At 40.5% G+C, this 18,426-nt stretch overlaps 1 protein-coding gene across 1 annotated transcript; it reads right to left on the bottom strand.

The window, feature by feature from the left end:
* Nucleotides 1-323: 323 nt before the first annotated feature.
* On the bottom strand, nucleotides 324-13,419 carry tnfrsf18 (tumor necrosis factor receptor superfamily, member 18; the record flags this gene model as incomplete). Its single annotated transcript, XM_084062799.1, has 7 exons — nucleotides 324-1,423; nucleotides 1,556-1,678; nucleotides 1,758-1,828; nucleotides 1,933-2,020; nucleotides 3,884-4,015; nucleotides 12,995-13,117; nucleotides 13,287-13,419. 7 exons carry the CDS (start codon nucleotides 13,417-13,419, stop codon nucleotides 1,269-1,271), a joined length of 825 nt encoding a protein of 274 aa, XP_083918925.1. The 3' UTR covers nucleotides 324-1,268.
* Nucleotides 13,420-18,426: the final 5,007 nt, after the last annotated feature.

Raw genomic sequence — 18,426 nt, 5'->3', positions numbered from 1 at the left:
AATAGTGCACAATAATCAGGATATAAACATCAAAAACATAATCAAACACAAGACCCGATGAAAAAGTGTTTTGGAAAAAGAGGAATAGAAGAATTACAAGGCCGTCCTGTAAAAGTATGTTTTGAGAAGTGATTTTAAAAAAGGCACTGGGTTTGCCAACCTATAATTCCTCACAGGGTATACAGAGACACAGCTACAGGGCTCAAATGGAAAACACCCAGGTTACCTTTTGTAAGAAGAAGGGGCGGTTAGGTTAAGACTTTGACAGGGGCCATTTTCGAATTGCAGCCTCCTGAAGGTGTATCTTTAGGGCATTTTTGAAAGTGAGTAGGGTTTTACACTACTTTACTCCTTTTGGTAAGGCATTCCACATTTTTGTTGAATAGCATGAGACCGAATTCATTCCCTTTGTTGAGCCAAATCTGGGTTGAACATGATCCGTGGAGCTGCCTCTGGTGTTACTGTATGATCGTGGACTTCATTTACGTTTTGGAAGTATTTTGACAAGTACAGGGGGATCCCAATGTTTTGTCGAATCTTGTACACCAGGCCCATAGCAAGTTGCTGTTCTCTGTCCTCAACCCTGAGCCATCCAACCCTAGCAAAGTGAACAGGGGTTAGATGGGTTTTGTGGTTGAGGCCAAGAAGTAGCCTTACTAGTTTGTTTTGGGATGTTTGGAGCCTTATTTTTAAGGCCTTGGTGGTGTTGTGATACCATGAGAGGCATGCATAATCAACATGACCTTTTATGAGGGCCCCTGCAGGAATCTTCAAGGTATTCTTACTGACGAGAGGGGAAATCCTATACAGATAGCGTGTTCTTTGGTTGACTTTTTTGATCACTCTAACGGCCATTTTATCACCGCAGAGGTTAACCTCCAAGATCGAACCCAGGTAGGTCATTTCCTCCTTTCTTGAGATCATCATCACCCGCTTTGATTGTGAAACTCACAGCCTTGCTAAGGTTAGCATTGGACCCAAAGAGAATGGATTCAGTTTTACCCAAGTGTAATGACAGTTTGTTGTCAGCGAGCCAGATGCGGATCGTGTCGAGTTCAGAGCTGAGAGTTTTCTCAACCTGCAGCCTGTCCCTGTCCGAGAACAGCAGAGCCGAGTCATCTGTGAACAGGAACAGCTAATCTGGCTCTGGCTTGTAACTTCTTGCCACGCTCGGCTCTACAATAAATGTGTTTGGACATCTATTACTTGACTGCGTCTCTGAATGGCAGAGGACAGCCAAGCCACACGAGGTGGCTGGTGGCAACAACTTAGCAAACTGTGATGTGTTTCAGGGACTGAGCAGAACTGCCATCATCACTGGATTCAGCCTGGTGGATGAGCTGTCCTCTGCTCTCCTCCTCTGACAAGGAACATTCATGTGACTCTGGTGACATCATCACACTGTTGGCAGCATGGCAGTTCTCTGAGGTAGAAAGAAAACAGCATGCTAAATTTTAACGAAATCATTTTGATTTTGATATGTGAGCCTTGTAAGTGATAAAATGCACATAATCTTCACGTGCATGCATTAGTCAACATATTCAGGTATGCTTACTGTCTTTGCGCTTCCTATTGTTCTTTATGTAGGCATGCATCAGGAAGATAAGGAAGGTGAAGGCAATGGTAACAAAGCCTACTGTGAGAATCACTTTGGTGGGATCTCCGTCACCTGCTTTCACTGAAAATAAAGATTACTGCACTCAAATGTAATTCAAATGAAAACATTATCAGTATTGTGTTGTTAAATATCTTCATACCAAAAATCTGACAAATTGCATTGTGGGTTTTGTTCCCTGGAAATACTGCCATCATGCCATTTGCACTGCACCTGTTGTTCAGAGGAAGACATTATTTATATGGATTGATTGATTGATCAGGATTGCTAAACAGCATAACATTTTCTCAGAACATTATTGAAATGGTGGTTCTTACTGTGTCAATGTCTTGCAGTTGCCGTCATTTGTGTCAGAATACGTATTATCTGGGCATGGTTCACATTTATATTTATATTCAATTTGTCCTGCAAGGAAGCAAATGGTTTCTGGTTAATGTCCATCGTACAATAAATGCACAGAATCGTCTGTAATCCAGGTATCTGGAGAACCGTTGGACAGACAGACTTCAAATCCGCCACGTACGTCGCCGACGACCCGAGGAAGTGCAGTGCCCGGCATCGAGTCGGTTGGATAGGCGGTTGTCCAGAACCGCCAGTAAAGGCTCTGGCCCAAATGAGCCAAATGATTGCCATGGCAACCCCAGCCTAAGATTGATTTGGCAAATTCCCCACCTGTCTAATTACCCACACCTGCCATTTGATTAGTTAGTCTGTCCACTTTCCACAGTCAGTTTGCACTCTTCACACCTTCTCCACAGACGTTTACCACTGCACAAGGACTTTCCAGAACCGCAGATCCCCCTGGTATGCCCATACAGTATATGGGCATGCCCATATACTGTATGGCCATATACTGATAACAGTGAGATCAGAGATCTTCATATATATGGGCATAAAAGGGACACAGGCAGACAGACAGATGGGACACAAAAGGGATACAGACAGATGGTTCCAACGGGTAGTCTGACAACGGGTATAATGGGTATTGTATAACAGGGTGGGGCATGCATTCCCTATTTGCATCGTTCCTGAGTAGGCCGGTGCCCAGCGGGCACCTGAAATGGTGCAAAAGGTTTATAACATGGGTTAACTTAGTTTTGCGTTATTTGATGTCTCAAATCATGTCACGTCTAGACATTTCTAGGCATAGGCAAACTGGTGTTCAGATGTTTAGACGTCATGTGTACTTTAACTTTTATGTCAGATTTAAAGGAGAGATCCGGCCATTTTAAGTGTTATCTTTGATGTGTCGCTAATCACTCACCAACATTGAAAGGGACGTTGAGTTATTCCAGAGAGTCCCCTGTCGTCCAGTCTGGCGACCCCGTCCGTTGGCATAATGGGAGCCCGTGTAAGAGTGAAAATCATCTATTATAACCGATGCAAAGTTAGTTTTTTCTCTACTACTGCTCATCGAGTCTCATGATACTCAAACATGCACTGAATGTCACGCACAAGCTACCGTTCGTGCAGAACGAGATGACGCTGGTTGCTTGTTTCTCTCACAGACGCCAGGTTCTGTGAGAGAAGTGATTAGCGACACATCAAAGATAACACTTAAAATGGCCGGATCTCTCCTTTAATGTTGTTGATCACTGCTATCTCCGCCAGGCCGAAGGCTTGGGACGGAGATTATGTGTTTGCCCCTGTCTGTCTGTCTGTCTATCTGTCTGTGTTTGTGGGTCCGTCTGTTTGGAGATAATCTTGGAAACAAAGACTGCCAAAAATACAGTTGACCCCAAATTTGAATAACAAAAACAATTTTACCTATTGACCCATAAGTCAATGGCCACAACTGCTGTTTACTGCAGAAACATGATTTTAGTCTTACAAATCTTCACCAAATTAGGTACACATGATCTTAGAAGTCATGTAACAAGGAGTGTCAAACAGCTTTTTGATATTCCATAATGCTTGCCTGTAATTGGCTTCCAAAATGTTCAACATTGTGCAAAATACAAGACCAAATTGGAATCGCATGTTGAGGGGCCCTTCAAAAGCATGTTCACTTATGACCACCATAGGTGGTGCCAGAAATACGAAAAGCTGAACTGTATATCGTAGAAATGCTATTTCACCCCTTGGGTCCTGACTGCTGCACACCCATGACTTACACAACCCTGGGTAGGCCACCCAGCCTGGCAGAGATACGCGCGGAGCATATCTTTCTAGTTGAAGCATGCGATGCAAGACACACTTTTGTGTAAACGGACATCATAGTATCATGTCTTCATATCATGAATTTAACTAAACAAATACCATTCTTACCATGTCTCTCCAGTTGTTCTCCCTTACTGCATTGTTTGAGCAGACATTCTGAACAGACATTGTTGGAACACAGGAAGCCAGAACGGCACGAGCATGCTGCGTCTGTGGTTGGTGTACAGTTCCTTTCATAGACTGTAGAGAGATAAGAAAACAACCACACATGTTCCATGTCACATTGTCCGGAAATATATATTTTATGTACTTCTGTAAACAGTCTCGGTCACCACTGAGTGAGAATTAGTTCAACTCTGAGAGAGTTCAAATATACGGTGTGAATACATACAGGCCTAGTAATAGTTCCAAAAGAGTGTGAAAACTTTAGGTCTAGTCACATTTGTAAACCCCTTATCCAGTGGTTTCATGTGAAGGACACACAAATTGATTCAGTATATTTGGCTACAGACCACATTTGAAGAGATTTGGTGCTAGGAAAAAAATATTTTGAAGGAGCGCTTGCCTCAAAACACACTCGCCCCTATTCTTTTCACGGAATGCTCGCCCGTTTGGCGCGGAACGCTCGCCCGCAGCGGCGGACCACTCGCCCCACTTGGCGCGGGAACGCTCGCCTCCAGTGAGGTGAGAACAGACTACAGCCCCTAATATTAGTAAATTAGATAGGCAAAAAAACTGTTACAATGATGGAGGCGCACCGTCTGAAGCGAACTTGAGCCACGACAGGCACCGCCGAGCGAGACGCCAGGCGAGCGAGTCGCTGTGCCGAAAATCACTGGCCAGCGAAAGCTGTCTTTTTCAACTCTGAGGAGCGCCCTGTGATGCAAGGTTTACTGCCTGGCAGAATGGAGAGGGGTGGGCAAGGACCACACACACACACACACACGCTGGAATGTCTGAGAACTTGGCAAGCGAGAGTGAATCCAATCATCACAAAGGTCACACCCACACATTTAACCGTTTTCTTTCAATGCCATGTCCATTTTTTCCGACTAAATAAATGATAAAATGCCCACATTTGAAGAGCACACACTTTTTTGTGCGCAAAGAAACACCTCTAAACAAGAAAGAATGACATAGATGTCATGATGGACGGCGCAGCCCCCCCCCCCCCCCCCCCCCCCAAAAAGAAAATAGTTTTGGGGGTCCAAAAGCATGGGATGAAAAAAAAAAAAAAAAAAAGGAGGTCCGCGTTCCCCCCCCCCCCCCCCCCCCCCTAGGGGTCCCTGGAGACCCTTGGGGGTCCCTGGGGGTGACCTACAGACACGGCGAAGGAAAACTGTAAAGCCACAGCCATGCATGCAAGATGTTGCACATGAACTCTGCAGCCGCACTGAGCAGAGATGCTCATAGGCCTGCGTCCTGCGTCGCTGACGCACAATATTGTGAAAGGACGCATTCATGACACCGTCGTGGCGTCCATGGGACGCACTAGAGTTGTCACCAACAACAGAGAAAAATATAAAAATAATTTGCGATAAAATTATTAGTGCACGATAAGTATCGGCCCCATAATTATCGGTTCGATATCAGGAATTATGACGTCATCCCGATAAGACCGATAACATTAATAATAGCTCTGATAATATATAATATTTGTCAACTGTGATCTGCATGGACTCTCGGTTAGACACCGTTGTACTGGAGAAGTATAACTCTCGGTTAGACACCGTTGTACTGGAGAAGTATAACTCTCGGTTAGACACCGTTGTACTGGAGAAGTATAACTCTCGGTTAGACACCGTTGTAGTGTTGTGCTAGTGTTGTGCTAGTTACTGAAAACCAGTGACCAGTTACCAATGCCATTACTAGTTACTTCATTTAAAAGTAACTCAGTTACTTTACTAGTTACTTACACCAAAAAGTAATGCGTTACTGTGAAAAGTAACTTTGAAGTTACTTTTAAAAAAAAGGGCTCCCATTATTGCCCTTATAGCCTTCATTTCAGTACTGTTATTGCATTGGGGAATAATACAATCTGTTGATCAACTTGACATGCATTTGCATCACTGAACTCTGCTAAGCAATGTGGTATACCAGGGGTTGCGATATAGGATTGTAACCTGCTGGTCCCAATGTCCGGAATGAATCAAATTTATCAGACATCTGATAAAAAATACCGGTCATAATTATGTTGAAGCATTAATTACAATTAAGCAGGTGCGTAAATACAGCCTTAAGGTCCTTACACACCGGCGAAAATAGCGAATATACGCAAAATTCGGACTCGTTCCGAATAATTAAAAGACGCTTTTTTCGCTTCGCTTTTTCGCTTTTTCGCTCCATGTACGGAGCCATTGACTTTATAAGGTTTTTTAAAAAAAACGCATTATTCGCACGAAAAAATCGCCCCGGTGTGTAACAACCTTAACACTTAGGCCTACAGCATTATATTTTGGATTGAGCTATTTGAACATGAACCATGATGAACGAGTAATATACACATTTTATATACAGTAGCAGGGTCATCTTGCACAAATACATTAATTACCTACACTACCATTTGTGCCTGGCAATCTCCTTCTCACCCATTGACTTGCATGTTAAATGATGGCGTTTCCCCTTAAAAATAATCGATCATTTCAGGAGCAAGAGCTTAAAAATCTCTCCTAAATCTAGTCAACAAGGCCTGCAGTAGGCTATGCACTGGACAAATATGCATGACATTATTTCAATACACTAAAAAACAGTGGTGGAAAGTAACTAAGTACATTTACTCAAGTACTGTACTTAAGTACAATTTTGAGGTATCGGTACTTTACTTGAGTATTTCCAATTTCCAATACTTTTACTACTACTCCACTACATCTCAGAGGCAACTATTGTACTTTTACTCCACTACATTTATTTGAAAACTTTAGTTACTAGTTACTTTTCAGATATAAATTATGATATAATGAAACATACATTAACCACTTTAACCCTATTTTATACCTAGCCGATCTACAAGCTCGATCTGCTATTTTCAAATATTTAGTACTTTTACTTTTGGTACTTTAAGTACATTTTGATGCCAATACTTTTGTACTTTTACTCAAGTAAATTTTGAATTCTGGACTTTTACTTGTAACAAGAGTATTTATTGCAGTATTGGTACTTTTACTTAAGTAAAGAATTTGAGTACTTTTTCCACCACTGCTAAAAACATGGGAAATGTTAGAGGGAGTAATAGCCATGGATACACGACGGTCGACTGTCACGATGTCCTGTTCAACAAGATTTCAAATGTATAAAAATCTTTGGAAAATAGCAGATCTACAAGCTTGTAAATCTGTTATTTTCAAATGGCAGATATGTGTAGGGCTGAAGTGGTTAATGTGTGTTTTGTTTATAATATTCTAGAGCTTAATCTACAAAGTAACTAGTAACTAAAGTTTTCAAATAATTGTAGTGGAGTAAAAGTATAATATTTGCCTCTGAGATGGAGTAGAAGTAAAAGTGTTGAAAATTGGAAATACTTTCCAATACTTTACTACTACTACTACTACTACTACTACTAGCCTACTACTACTACTACTACTACTACTAGCCTACTACTACTACTACTAATAATAATAATAATAGTAAAAAAAATACCTCAAAATTTTACTTAAAATTTTCCTAAGTACAGTACTTGAGTAAATGTAAAAAAAAAAAATCAGAAAAGGCCTATTTTCATTCCAGCTAATAAAATTCACAATATCGGTTGCATATCGGTTATCGGTGACCGATATAATCCAAACCTCTCTAAAATCGGTTATCGGTATCGGTCACAAAAATCCCTATCGGTCGGACTCTAATTACCAGTGATGTTACATGAAGGCCACTGTAAGACCTTATGTCGAAGGCCATATCCTGCCATGGCTATGTACATTCAGAGGAGAAAAACAATGCATGAGGTGGCATGAAAAGGTATTAAGCATTAACATGTACATCATTGAAGCTACTTTGTGTAGACGTGAATTGAAGTAATGCTGTTGTGTGGGTGGGTCTTTAAAAGTGAAGATGGGATGTGGTTTGCTGTAGGGAGGTATTGTGCTATTGAGATTTTAAAAAAAAATGCATGTGTGTATCTATCTATCGATCGATCTATCTATCTATCTATCTATCTATCTAACCCACCACGACAACAGATAAGTCATCTAGGCTTTTTTCATTTTTGTTATTTCATGTCATATGAAAGCAGGGAATCATAGCTACAAATACTTTTGTAAATACAGTATTCAATCAAAATACAAAATAGCAGATCTACAAGCTCACAAGGCGGCGACGCGTTGTGAGCTTGTAGATCTGCTATTTCATGACACATGTTTTGTTTGTAACTAGTGTTGCCATGTATAGTAATTATAAGCGACCTCGTTCTCTGTGAAGTTGCTTGCAAATATTACTAGTTGCTTTTTATTTGTTTTTATTATTTTGTTGTGAGCTTGTAGATCGGCTATTTCCAAATCGTCTATTTTCAAAAAGCCGATGCATATAGGTTTATAGTGCTCATATAGCCTAATAGTCACTTACATCTTTGGGCTTGTTTTCATTGACCTGGTTGCTTATTACTCTCTCGAAAATCTGGCAACCGTGTCATAGTTTATACCACCGAAGAAGAAAATGCGGAAGTGGTCGTCTTTACAAGGCCATGAAAAAGCATAATAACGTGGACTTGCGTCGATCAGTAAGTAATTAATAGCGGACAGTACTGTGTTTGGCTAAAAACAGTGTGTTTGGTAACCTCATACAAGCGCACTGTTATTTTCGATTCCACTTTTACCACACATTTAACCGTATTTACTCCAATTTGCAAATGTTCTTTGTGGTTTTGATTCCTGTGGAAATGTGTAGATTCAGGGTTAAGATGTCATGGGAAGAATGACTTAATTTTGTGATGCGACAAACATCCGTGTTTATGTGAAACTTGTGTGTTATTGCAAAGGAATTCCACGAGTGGTCTTGCACATGCGCAGTAAAGTTGTTTACATCTGAAAGAGCATTTCATCCCAGCATATGAGAACGACTGCACGTTGAATGCGAGCTGGTAAACAATTGTGCATGGAAAATGGTCATTTTGTGTGTTATTTTATTATACATGTTGTTTGCGTAGTTTTAATAGTATTTTCCATTTGTGTGTTTTCTGTTTACAGTTAAATAACCTACTGCAACAGCGACTTACAATGCTTATCTTTAGCACCCACTTTAAGGAGAGCTAATGTGTGTAGTTTCTCTTGGGCTGGCTGAGGCTATCAGATACTGTACCAAGTATTAGTAGTTTAGTAACCGTGTGTGTGTGTGTGTGTGTTAATAAATTACCAAAAGTCAGTATCGGTTTTGCGTGTTTTTATGTGTAGTTGTTGTGTTGTAGTTTGAGTGTTTTACGCCAAATCTACTACGTGTATTCGTCCCTGGACCGAAGGGAATAGCTTGAGTTAGGTTGAGCTCAGATATCGGTACAGTTATTTAACAGTCAGCCCGTGCGACGAGGAAAGTACGGAGATTGGTGTTGTTCACGTGAGGAGTGCTAGGCTAGCTCGACGTCGTGGGTCTCTTGTCGACGAGCGTCGTGGGAGAGGCGAAACGTAATCATCTCTGCCAAACCAACCCCCACGAGACGAGAGGGACTTCGGTTCCGAGTCGGACAAGCAACGTGGAGGACGTGCGGGAGAGCCAGCTGTTCATCAAAGAGCGGAGCAGAGCGGAGCGACCCATTCCGAGAGGAGGACGCGCTCGGTTGGCCGACAACAATTACCAAAGCAACATCATCATCAAAGAAATGTGTGCTTTTTGCAATGTGTGATTTTTGCATTTGACTGTGCTGTTGTCGGACGATGAGACGAATTAGTTTAGAACTGTGCATGATAGCACTGAAGGCTAACAATATTAAAATATTCTGTTACAAATGGTCCGGAATTCCACATGTAGCCTACTAGAGTTTCACAAGTACAAAAGTATTGGCTTCATAATGTACGTAAAGTATCAAATGTAAAAGTAGTCATTATGCACAATGTCCCATTTTCAAGTGGTAACATGTAGCCTAGCCTATAAAAAATATGTTTTAAACTGCCCATGTACAAGCTGACCTCATGGCACCAAAGCTAATTGTGTGTACGGGTATTTCAAGGGCTGGCAGAGAATAACGCTTAGTTTATCGTAGTTTAAGTTGCGTTGTCAGCTCCACATCTGCTATTTGCAAACATTTTTGTACTTTGGGTACTGTAAGCCCATTTAAATACTAATAGTTTTACTGAAGCACATTATTATCTCCGAATCTTTTCTCATCATGCAGTACTTGTACATTGCAGTATTGATACTTTTACTTAAGTAAAACATTCGATGACTTCTTTCCACCATGCCATTTCATTTATATTTGAATCACGTCAGTTTGCAATGCAATTCATAACTAAAGGTCTATAAACCTGTGTGATATAGTGACGTTATGAAGTACTGCTAACTTGGAAAGCAGCCCGTCCAGCAGGGGCCATTCACACACTCTCTATGTTGTCTTGACAATGACGTTGGCTGTAGTACCCCGGATGCGATGTTACAAACAGATGACCTGAATGTTGTGGTTGTCCTATGCTAAACAACACATACAGTAACGTAAAAAGGAATACATAGGTTTGATGACAGGAAATTCATTTATATACTATTGCTATAAAACAACAAAGCTAGCCTACATGTTTAAGGTGACATTACACTTATGCTATTGTGCTCCACTATGTTTTCACATTTCAATGTGTAAACATACAGATGCATTTACTATGTCCATGTGTATGATGCGACAGATTGAATAGCATGTTATTGACTTCATTGATGCAAAACATTTTGTATAAGTGATTAATGTCCCTGAATGGGTTTGAGCCTTATTGTTGTTGTAATGTGTGAACATGATGGCGCTCACAAATTGTGCATTTTGAGACTCGGGCGGAATGCAGTGATTCCGTGCCGCCACGTTAATATTGGAGCGTCGGGTTTATATCCTTAACCCAGCCAGGTTGTGTAGCCTACATAACTCTCTATGACATAACTCCATAACATAGGACAAGCTACTGTAAGTTTGTAGACCTCAGTGTCCATGAAAAGAATGTCGGGGCTCCCGAAAATTATCTCGCAGAATCGCTGCTGCGCTGAAAATAGCAGATCCACAAGCTCACAACGCGTCGCAATGGGACCTGTTGTGAGCTTGTAGATCTGCTATTTTCAAATAGCCAACGCAGCCATGCAGATCTGCAAGCTTAACCGAGTGACTGTTAAAGCAGTTTGTTTAAATTACTTTATAAAATGTTATATTTTCACAGGGATTATTTATTAGTGTAGATATACATTTTGGAGTGGATATATGTGTCCAGATGCCTGTCAGACCGTCTGCGCCGCAGGTCTAAAATGGAATAAACGGGCGCAGGCAACGTCAACGACTGGTCTCGACCAGACGTGAGATCTCAGCGTAAAGTAGGATGAAGGCCACGTCAGGATATATTGATAAATGCCGAAAGGTGCGGTAATATCGCCGTACGTTCATTATTCGGGCTGCACCGCGTTGATAAATGAGGGCCACTGTGCCTTCCTTCCGCCAGACAGCTTTTTGTGTATTTACTATGAATATCGCCCCTATACTTAAGGCTGACAAATAACGTAATACACATCCATTCTCTCTACGTCCTGCGTGTCTGGAGGATGTTGGGTCTTTTGAGCAATTGAGCCAATGTGTATTCTCAGAATCCCATTTCACACTCGAGTGTGAAATGTGTCTGTCTGTGTCCCTCATTCACAGAACCGGTTTTCTACGTCATGACATAAGCGCACAATATAAACAGCACACACATGTCCTGGCCTCGTTCTCTTCATTTTTGATTGTTGAGACAGCAGAGAGGCAGCAATGGCACCAGCGTAAAAAAAAAAGTTTGTCCAGAGCAAACTCATCGACGCGAGGACGCCTAAACGAACGGTAGCCACCGCGATCGACCGCCTAAACCACTTTCAGGACAAGCTGCTTCAGGCTGCAGCATCAGTCCTGCTTGGTAAAATAAAGGCTGAACTCAGTGGACATTGGACAATATTTTGCAATAGGCCTACTCGCGTATAAAGATTTCCCGCTTTCCAAACGGGAACTAGTTGCAGTTTGTATTCGATTCATGGAGGATGGAGGACTCATCAAAGAGCGGGCAGTGGAATTTATTGACACCGCGGATTTAACTGCACGGTGCATCACAAAGCGCTCCTAAAAGAAACCAATCATCTACCAACTATTGTAGGCTACCCGTGTCTAAGCTAAAACATAAACATGTAGGTCGCCTACATAGGCTACTTTGGTAAATAAATCTGGTTATTTGAAGAGGAGGTTATTCAACTCTCCAGCTGTCTATCTGCGACTCTCTCCCCCCCTTGCGCTTCAACTACATGCAAAAAGGCCGTTCGCAGCTCGCGATGCTTAAATGAAGAAATGTGCACGGAAAATCATCTAAAACTATGCGAAATAAACCCCAAAAAATATCAAAAATAAAAGCGGGGCTTTATTGTGGCTTAAATAGATTCAAGTCGACACTTATTAATGTTTTGGTGCATTCTATAATTTAATACAAAATTCTGATGCCTCTTTGCAGAGTGATACGGCATGAAGTGTGTAGAGGGGAGGGCGGGGCTTTAGGCTGCGTGGACACTGGTGTTGGAACAATGGCGGCGGTGCAAACATGTTCAGATGTGAGAGGGGGCATGTTCAGACCTGAGAGGGGGCGTGAGAGGGGGCGTCTCCCTGCATGAAGCCAGCAACCAATCGGTGTTTGGAGCAAAGAGGGGGCGTCGCCCTGCATGAAGCCAAGTTGCAGCAACCAATCGGTGGCAACGAAGCAATGACGACGCGTTCCAGACCCTTTTTTAGCAAGACCGCCCCCTTTTTCCCACAAACAGAGAGTCCCTGACCAAATCACGCCCCGTTACGCCCCTTTTTCGCCTAAGCCACCTCCTCTCTTTATATAGCTCGAGAGGTTAACTCCTACATACCTCAGACGCCTTTCATCTCTGTCTATAGAGGACGGCTCGCTTCGCTTGAGCCGTCCTAAAAAAGAATTGTTGTTAGACTGCGGTGTCACCACAGTCAAAAAAAGGTTTACTTGCTTTACGTTGTTTTTGTAATACCTTTTTACATCAAACATTGCTATAGATTATGTCATGTAAGTCAGTATTTTCTTGTCTTACCATGGGGGCATGTAGTGCACTGGACACAAGGGAGGGGGGTATATCCTTCAGAGTAGTAACCCTTCTCACACGGACCACATGTGACAGTAAGAGATTCCGAGCAGATCTCCTTCATGACTTCACCTTCAAAAGTTATATGCAATTCAATATGAGCACTATAATCAGAAACATACTCAGAAATAGTTATTCACCTACTGTATATATAGGATATATAAGGATTATTCATTTCATGATTTTAAACTAATCACAAAACAACCTTACTGGCTGACACGCAATTATTATGACATCTTACCTGGAGGACAGAGATCACAGCATCTCCCAGCATTATTCTCAAGCTGTTTTTCATTGCAGGATGCAGCAAAACCAATAGCAATAATACTAATTATCGATACAACTCCCAGGTGAAGATTCAAACATGCCATCATGATCAGTACGAGTGCAATGGTGACTCACTTATCTTGTTCCACAGACTTTTATGAGACCCCTCTGCTGACGTAAGAGGCGTCTGTGTCATTGTGGTTAACCAGCAAAGCAGCCATTGACGCCTGCTTTGCTTCTGCTTCTTTCCTCAATGGGAGACAGAACGAGAAAATCTGTATTCTACCATGTAACTCTAAAAGCTGTGACTGGCCAATGCCCATTGTTTGGTGTTACACCAAAAGTGGTGTCTTCAAAACACCTACCGAATGTCACACTCCAATAGGTCCAGGCAAGCAGCTTTAAAACTTGATTTGCACCCAGGTGGTCTCATTGAAATTGTATCTGTAAAAAGCAGTGGTGGACAGTAATGGAGTAAATGTACTTGAGTGCTGTACAGATTTTGAGTATTTGCTTGACTTGAATATTAGACTTTTTGATACTTTTTACTTTCACTCAAGTACATTTCCAAGACAAATATTTTTGTAAGTACATTTCTAGGAAAGCTGTGAAGTACTAGTTACTTTTAGGTTGGCTGTTCTTCCCTAAAATGCAAATGGCCACACGCTGTGTTCTTCAAAGAAGGAAACCTATCACAGTACGCACTCTCCACTGGGATCTACAGTACATCACCACCTATGGGTCCTTGACCCATAGGTGGTCCTTGGAGTCATTGCAGGGGGGCCACCCTTTTTTTCTTTCCCAATACATTTTTTGTTTTGTTTTAATTGTCTGAAAATATATATGCAAGAATTTATTAGCGAATATAAATTGTAAGAAAGACTACCCAACTATCCCAACCCCCACTGTGTGGAGGACAGTAGCAATTTAGGCAACAGATTAGTTAAACAATATAGACCCAGCAGTCTAGTAAAAGTGTACATACTTCATATAATTACATATATGAATGATAATGATTCATAGATAAGCTAAAAAGCCTGTCAACAGTAGGCCTAAGTTCACACTTTTGAGTGTTACTTGCATAATGTCCTATAATGTAAACCACACTTCACACCCACATATGTCTAAGAAATGTTTACATTTCCTTCTACTGCTGCGTGTTTTTAAAAGTGTTGCATAGCGAGTGGTGACAACTTAATTTGCTATTTCCGTGCCTCTTATACTCTGGTTTTAACAAGAAACATGGAGACTGCCATGCTCAACTGAAATGTTTTCAGACTTGTTATCAGGATGAGAAAACAAAGCAACCTAACCTACATTGTATTGAACGAGAACAGGGTGGAGAGCAACTGTGGTTAATGAAGATCAATATGTAAATAAGAGAAGGGCAATTTCTCCTATGAAAGCACTGCTTGGCTCCTATGTGTGCACCTGATGGAGGCACTGTATGCTACACAGGTCACAGGTTAAACTGCATGCTACACAGGTTACAGGTTAAACTGCATGCTACACAGGTTACAGGTTAAACTGCATGCTACACAGGTTACAGGTTAAACTGCATGCTACACAGGTTACAGGTTAAACTGCATTCTGTATGACAGAATGGAAAGCATTCTAAAAAATATAGTAGTATGTAGAATGCAGTGGGTACCTGCTCCATCTCTGTATCAGCTAAGACACACATGGGCAACATACGACAGAGATGGCCCTTTGATGGCCCTTTGACCATCTCAATCCGGCCCTCCAAGTCCTAAAAAAACTGAAAAATGACGCCCCCCACAAGATCTACATTCTAATATATGTTAATGGTTTTGAGACAAATTGATTTAACTCGACTCCAATTAATAATAATTCATATTTACCATTTGAGTACATACCTGCATTCCTCCATCCGTATGTACTCAAATGTTTTATCATCCTATAATTTACAAAGCTCTGTGCGTATGTCTGTGCGTGCGTGCGTCCCCAAAATCTCTTCTGCCCGATTCTCCTCAGTGGCTGGAGCAATTGATCTTTGCACACAGCCATTGACCATTACCATGTGCACGGAACACAGACGCCCGTTTTTCACTTTCTCCAAATGTCAGCTGTTTATTAGCGGTTTTATGTAAAATAATGCCGCCATGGTTACGCCCCCCCCCCCCGAGCTATGGGTCTGTGCACAACACATAACCGGGTGGTCATATCCACCGACGGGTATGGTCTAGTGTTTATAATGTAACAGTGGAACAGGAATTGAATCAATCACTGAGGAACACCTTTCCAGATCGAAACGTTGGTATTCATTTAATAAATTATCCTACAGCATGGCTATGATTCTGCGTTCACACGGGCAGATAAAGATGCAAAGACACACAGCATATTTGTCGCTCTGTCGCTCTGTATCTTTTGTAGCAGCTACAAACGTCGGATGTATCTTTGTATCTTCCTGTCGCTGGCTTCCATTGAAAATGAATGGTAGCATGTATCTTTGTATCTGCCCGTGTGAACGCAGCATTAGTGTGCAGCCTTTTCTTCACTTTTAGAAGTATTTACCAAGGTCAGCAGCACCTCATCAATACTGGTGTGCAGCCTTCTCCTGTTTGTTTGAGTCCATAACATAATGCAATGTGTGGAGTGGTGCATATCAGATAAGATACTGTATAAATGTATAGGCTCATTGATACGGCATTGACGTGGATTGTTTTATGTAGAGTCCAGAGTACACCAGAGTGATACAGTACAGTACAGTTGTAAAAAAAAAAAAAATTCACTACTTTTTTCTTGTTTCAACTCGAAACAAAACTTGAGAAGAACGAGCTGAATCAGGCTGACAAACCTCCAAGAACACCCATGGCCTTATCTGAAGCCCATTTTATGAAAAAAGCACACAGACATAAAAAAAACAATTTTGTAAATACATTTTTCAAATGATTGCCGTGTTTAACAAAGACAAACAACATCGCTTACAAGGTTCTATAAATTCATTGTGAAAACATTACAGCAATGATGCATTGATGTATATATATATATATATATATATATATATATATATATATATATATATATATATTATATATATATATATATATATATATATATATATATATATATATATATATATATATATATACACACATCAATGCATCATTGCTGTAATGTTTTCACAATTAATTTATAGAACCTTGTAAGCGATGTTGTTTGTCTTTGTTAAAAAAAAAATATATATATATATATATATATATATAAATATATATATATAATGTACCTCTACTTTTACTTGTAGTGGAGCAAATGGGAACATTAGTATCTGTACTTTTATTCAAGTACTGGGGTTGAGTACTTTTTTAAGAGAGCGAAACAGTACAATAACAATAAAATAAATAATAACAACCAATAGCCTAGATAATAACATGTCATTTCTTTATAAGAAATAATAAAGAGGTGAGGACACTATTCTATAATTCATTATCTCTACAGTTGCGTCATTTGAGTGAACACTAACATGAAACACCCCCCAGAAGCCAGTTAATATGTCAGTGTCATGAAAAGGTTTCTGAAACTGTCTCTCTCGGGTATGACACTCATGTGGACAAACCCACCATATTACGTCATCTGGCTACAACTGCTAAACTAATCCCCCACCTACACTCACACTTCTGCACCAACAAGGCACTATAGTGCATGATGCGTCACTCCCAGAGCCATTGTCATTGGCTTTCTCTCAGTGGCTCTGGTCACTCACTCCTGCCATGATTAGCCTACAATTGCACTCTCTTGTCAGTTCTACAGTAGTATTTATGGAAAGTAAGTGGGGCTTTTCTTAGCCATAGCAACCACTGCAGAATACAGAATTTCCCTCCATAGTGCACGTACGTATTTCCGTGGTTGTTCAGTTTGAAACACCCACAGCTTAGGTTTAGGTACATTGGGTTACATTTCACTTGTGCTGTCACGTGTTGTGGTTTAACCTTTAGTAAGCCAATGTGACTTGCCTGTTGTAAGTTCCAATACAGCAAAACACTGTAGGCTAAGGTTAAAACTGGTGACCAAGTTCGTTGCTTAAAAATAAGGAACTTCAGGATGTACTGTACATGTGTAGGTTACTGTAGGTGTAAAATACATGCTGTTTTTTATAGTACATGTCAGCAAGTACTTGAATACCTGGCTCAAATCTATACGGAGTAGGATATATAATGTAATGATTTGTAATGTGACAATGTTTTACCAGAATAAAAACGTTTTTATTTGTCACTATTCATACAGGTACAAGAAGCGAAATACAGTTTTGTGCGGTCCACAACATACTGTGCTGCTACAACAACGACAATATAGCAATAAAAAAAGGAAAGAAAAACTAAGACATGAAAAACTAAGAATATATACGGTATATTATATAATAATACTGAGCAGGCATATAGTGGCCTTCAGACCTTCATGCTTCACAATATAAACGAATAAAACATACATAATGACAATAATACATGTTTTTTTTAAGGATGTAATACAAAGTATTTACTGAAATATAAATGTATACAAATATATCCTTCACAATTGTAGCCTATGTCACATCAGCAAAACACTTGTGCATCATTGTGGTCATGTCTATAAAGTATGAAACCACAGAAAACAGTATTTCTTTGAAGCCATGGTTTGAGTTCCTGGATTACTAACTTGCATTCACACAGTACACAGTGCCGCAACTTACTTAAAGAATAGATTCACAGTTTTGAAATCTGCACGTTTGTGGTCTGTATACTATAGCCTACAGTATGTTAGTGGTTTCATCTATTTCATTGCGTCACTGGAAGTCCCATTAAAGAACAGAATCTTTAGCAGAGCAAAAAACGGATACTAGTGTAAGAACTATAATTCTTTGCTGAAGTTGGTTGTTTTGTTTTTTTACAGCATATGAAAAAAATACAAACAATAAAAGGAAAACATTGAAGACTTGTTTTCATTGTTTGTCTGACAGTAAGGATGATTCGTACTGGGGAAAATGTAACACAAGGAATGAAACAATGACATCTTTCACATTTGCATTTGCAGTAAGTTTCCAGGGCTTGAAATGAGAATGATGAGAGTGAGAAATGAGAGTATCTGTGAGGTATAAATGTGGAGGAAAAAGAGCATGA

The sequence above is a fragment of the Gymnoscopelus microlampas genome (assembly GCF_963454915.1).
Source record: "Gymnoscopelus microlampas genome assembly, chromosome: 7".
NCBI classification, from domain to species: Eukaryota; Metazoa; Chordata; class Actinopteri; order Myctophiformes; family Myctophidae; genus Gymnoscopelus; species Gymnoscopelus microlampas.
Note: the sequence above shows the minus strand (reverse complement) of the source record. Positions and strands in the feature narration are given on the sequence as shown.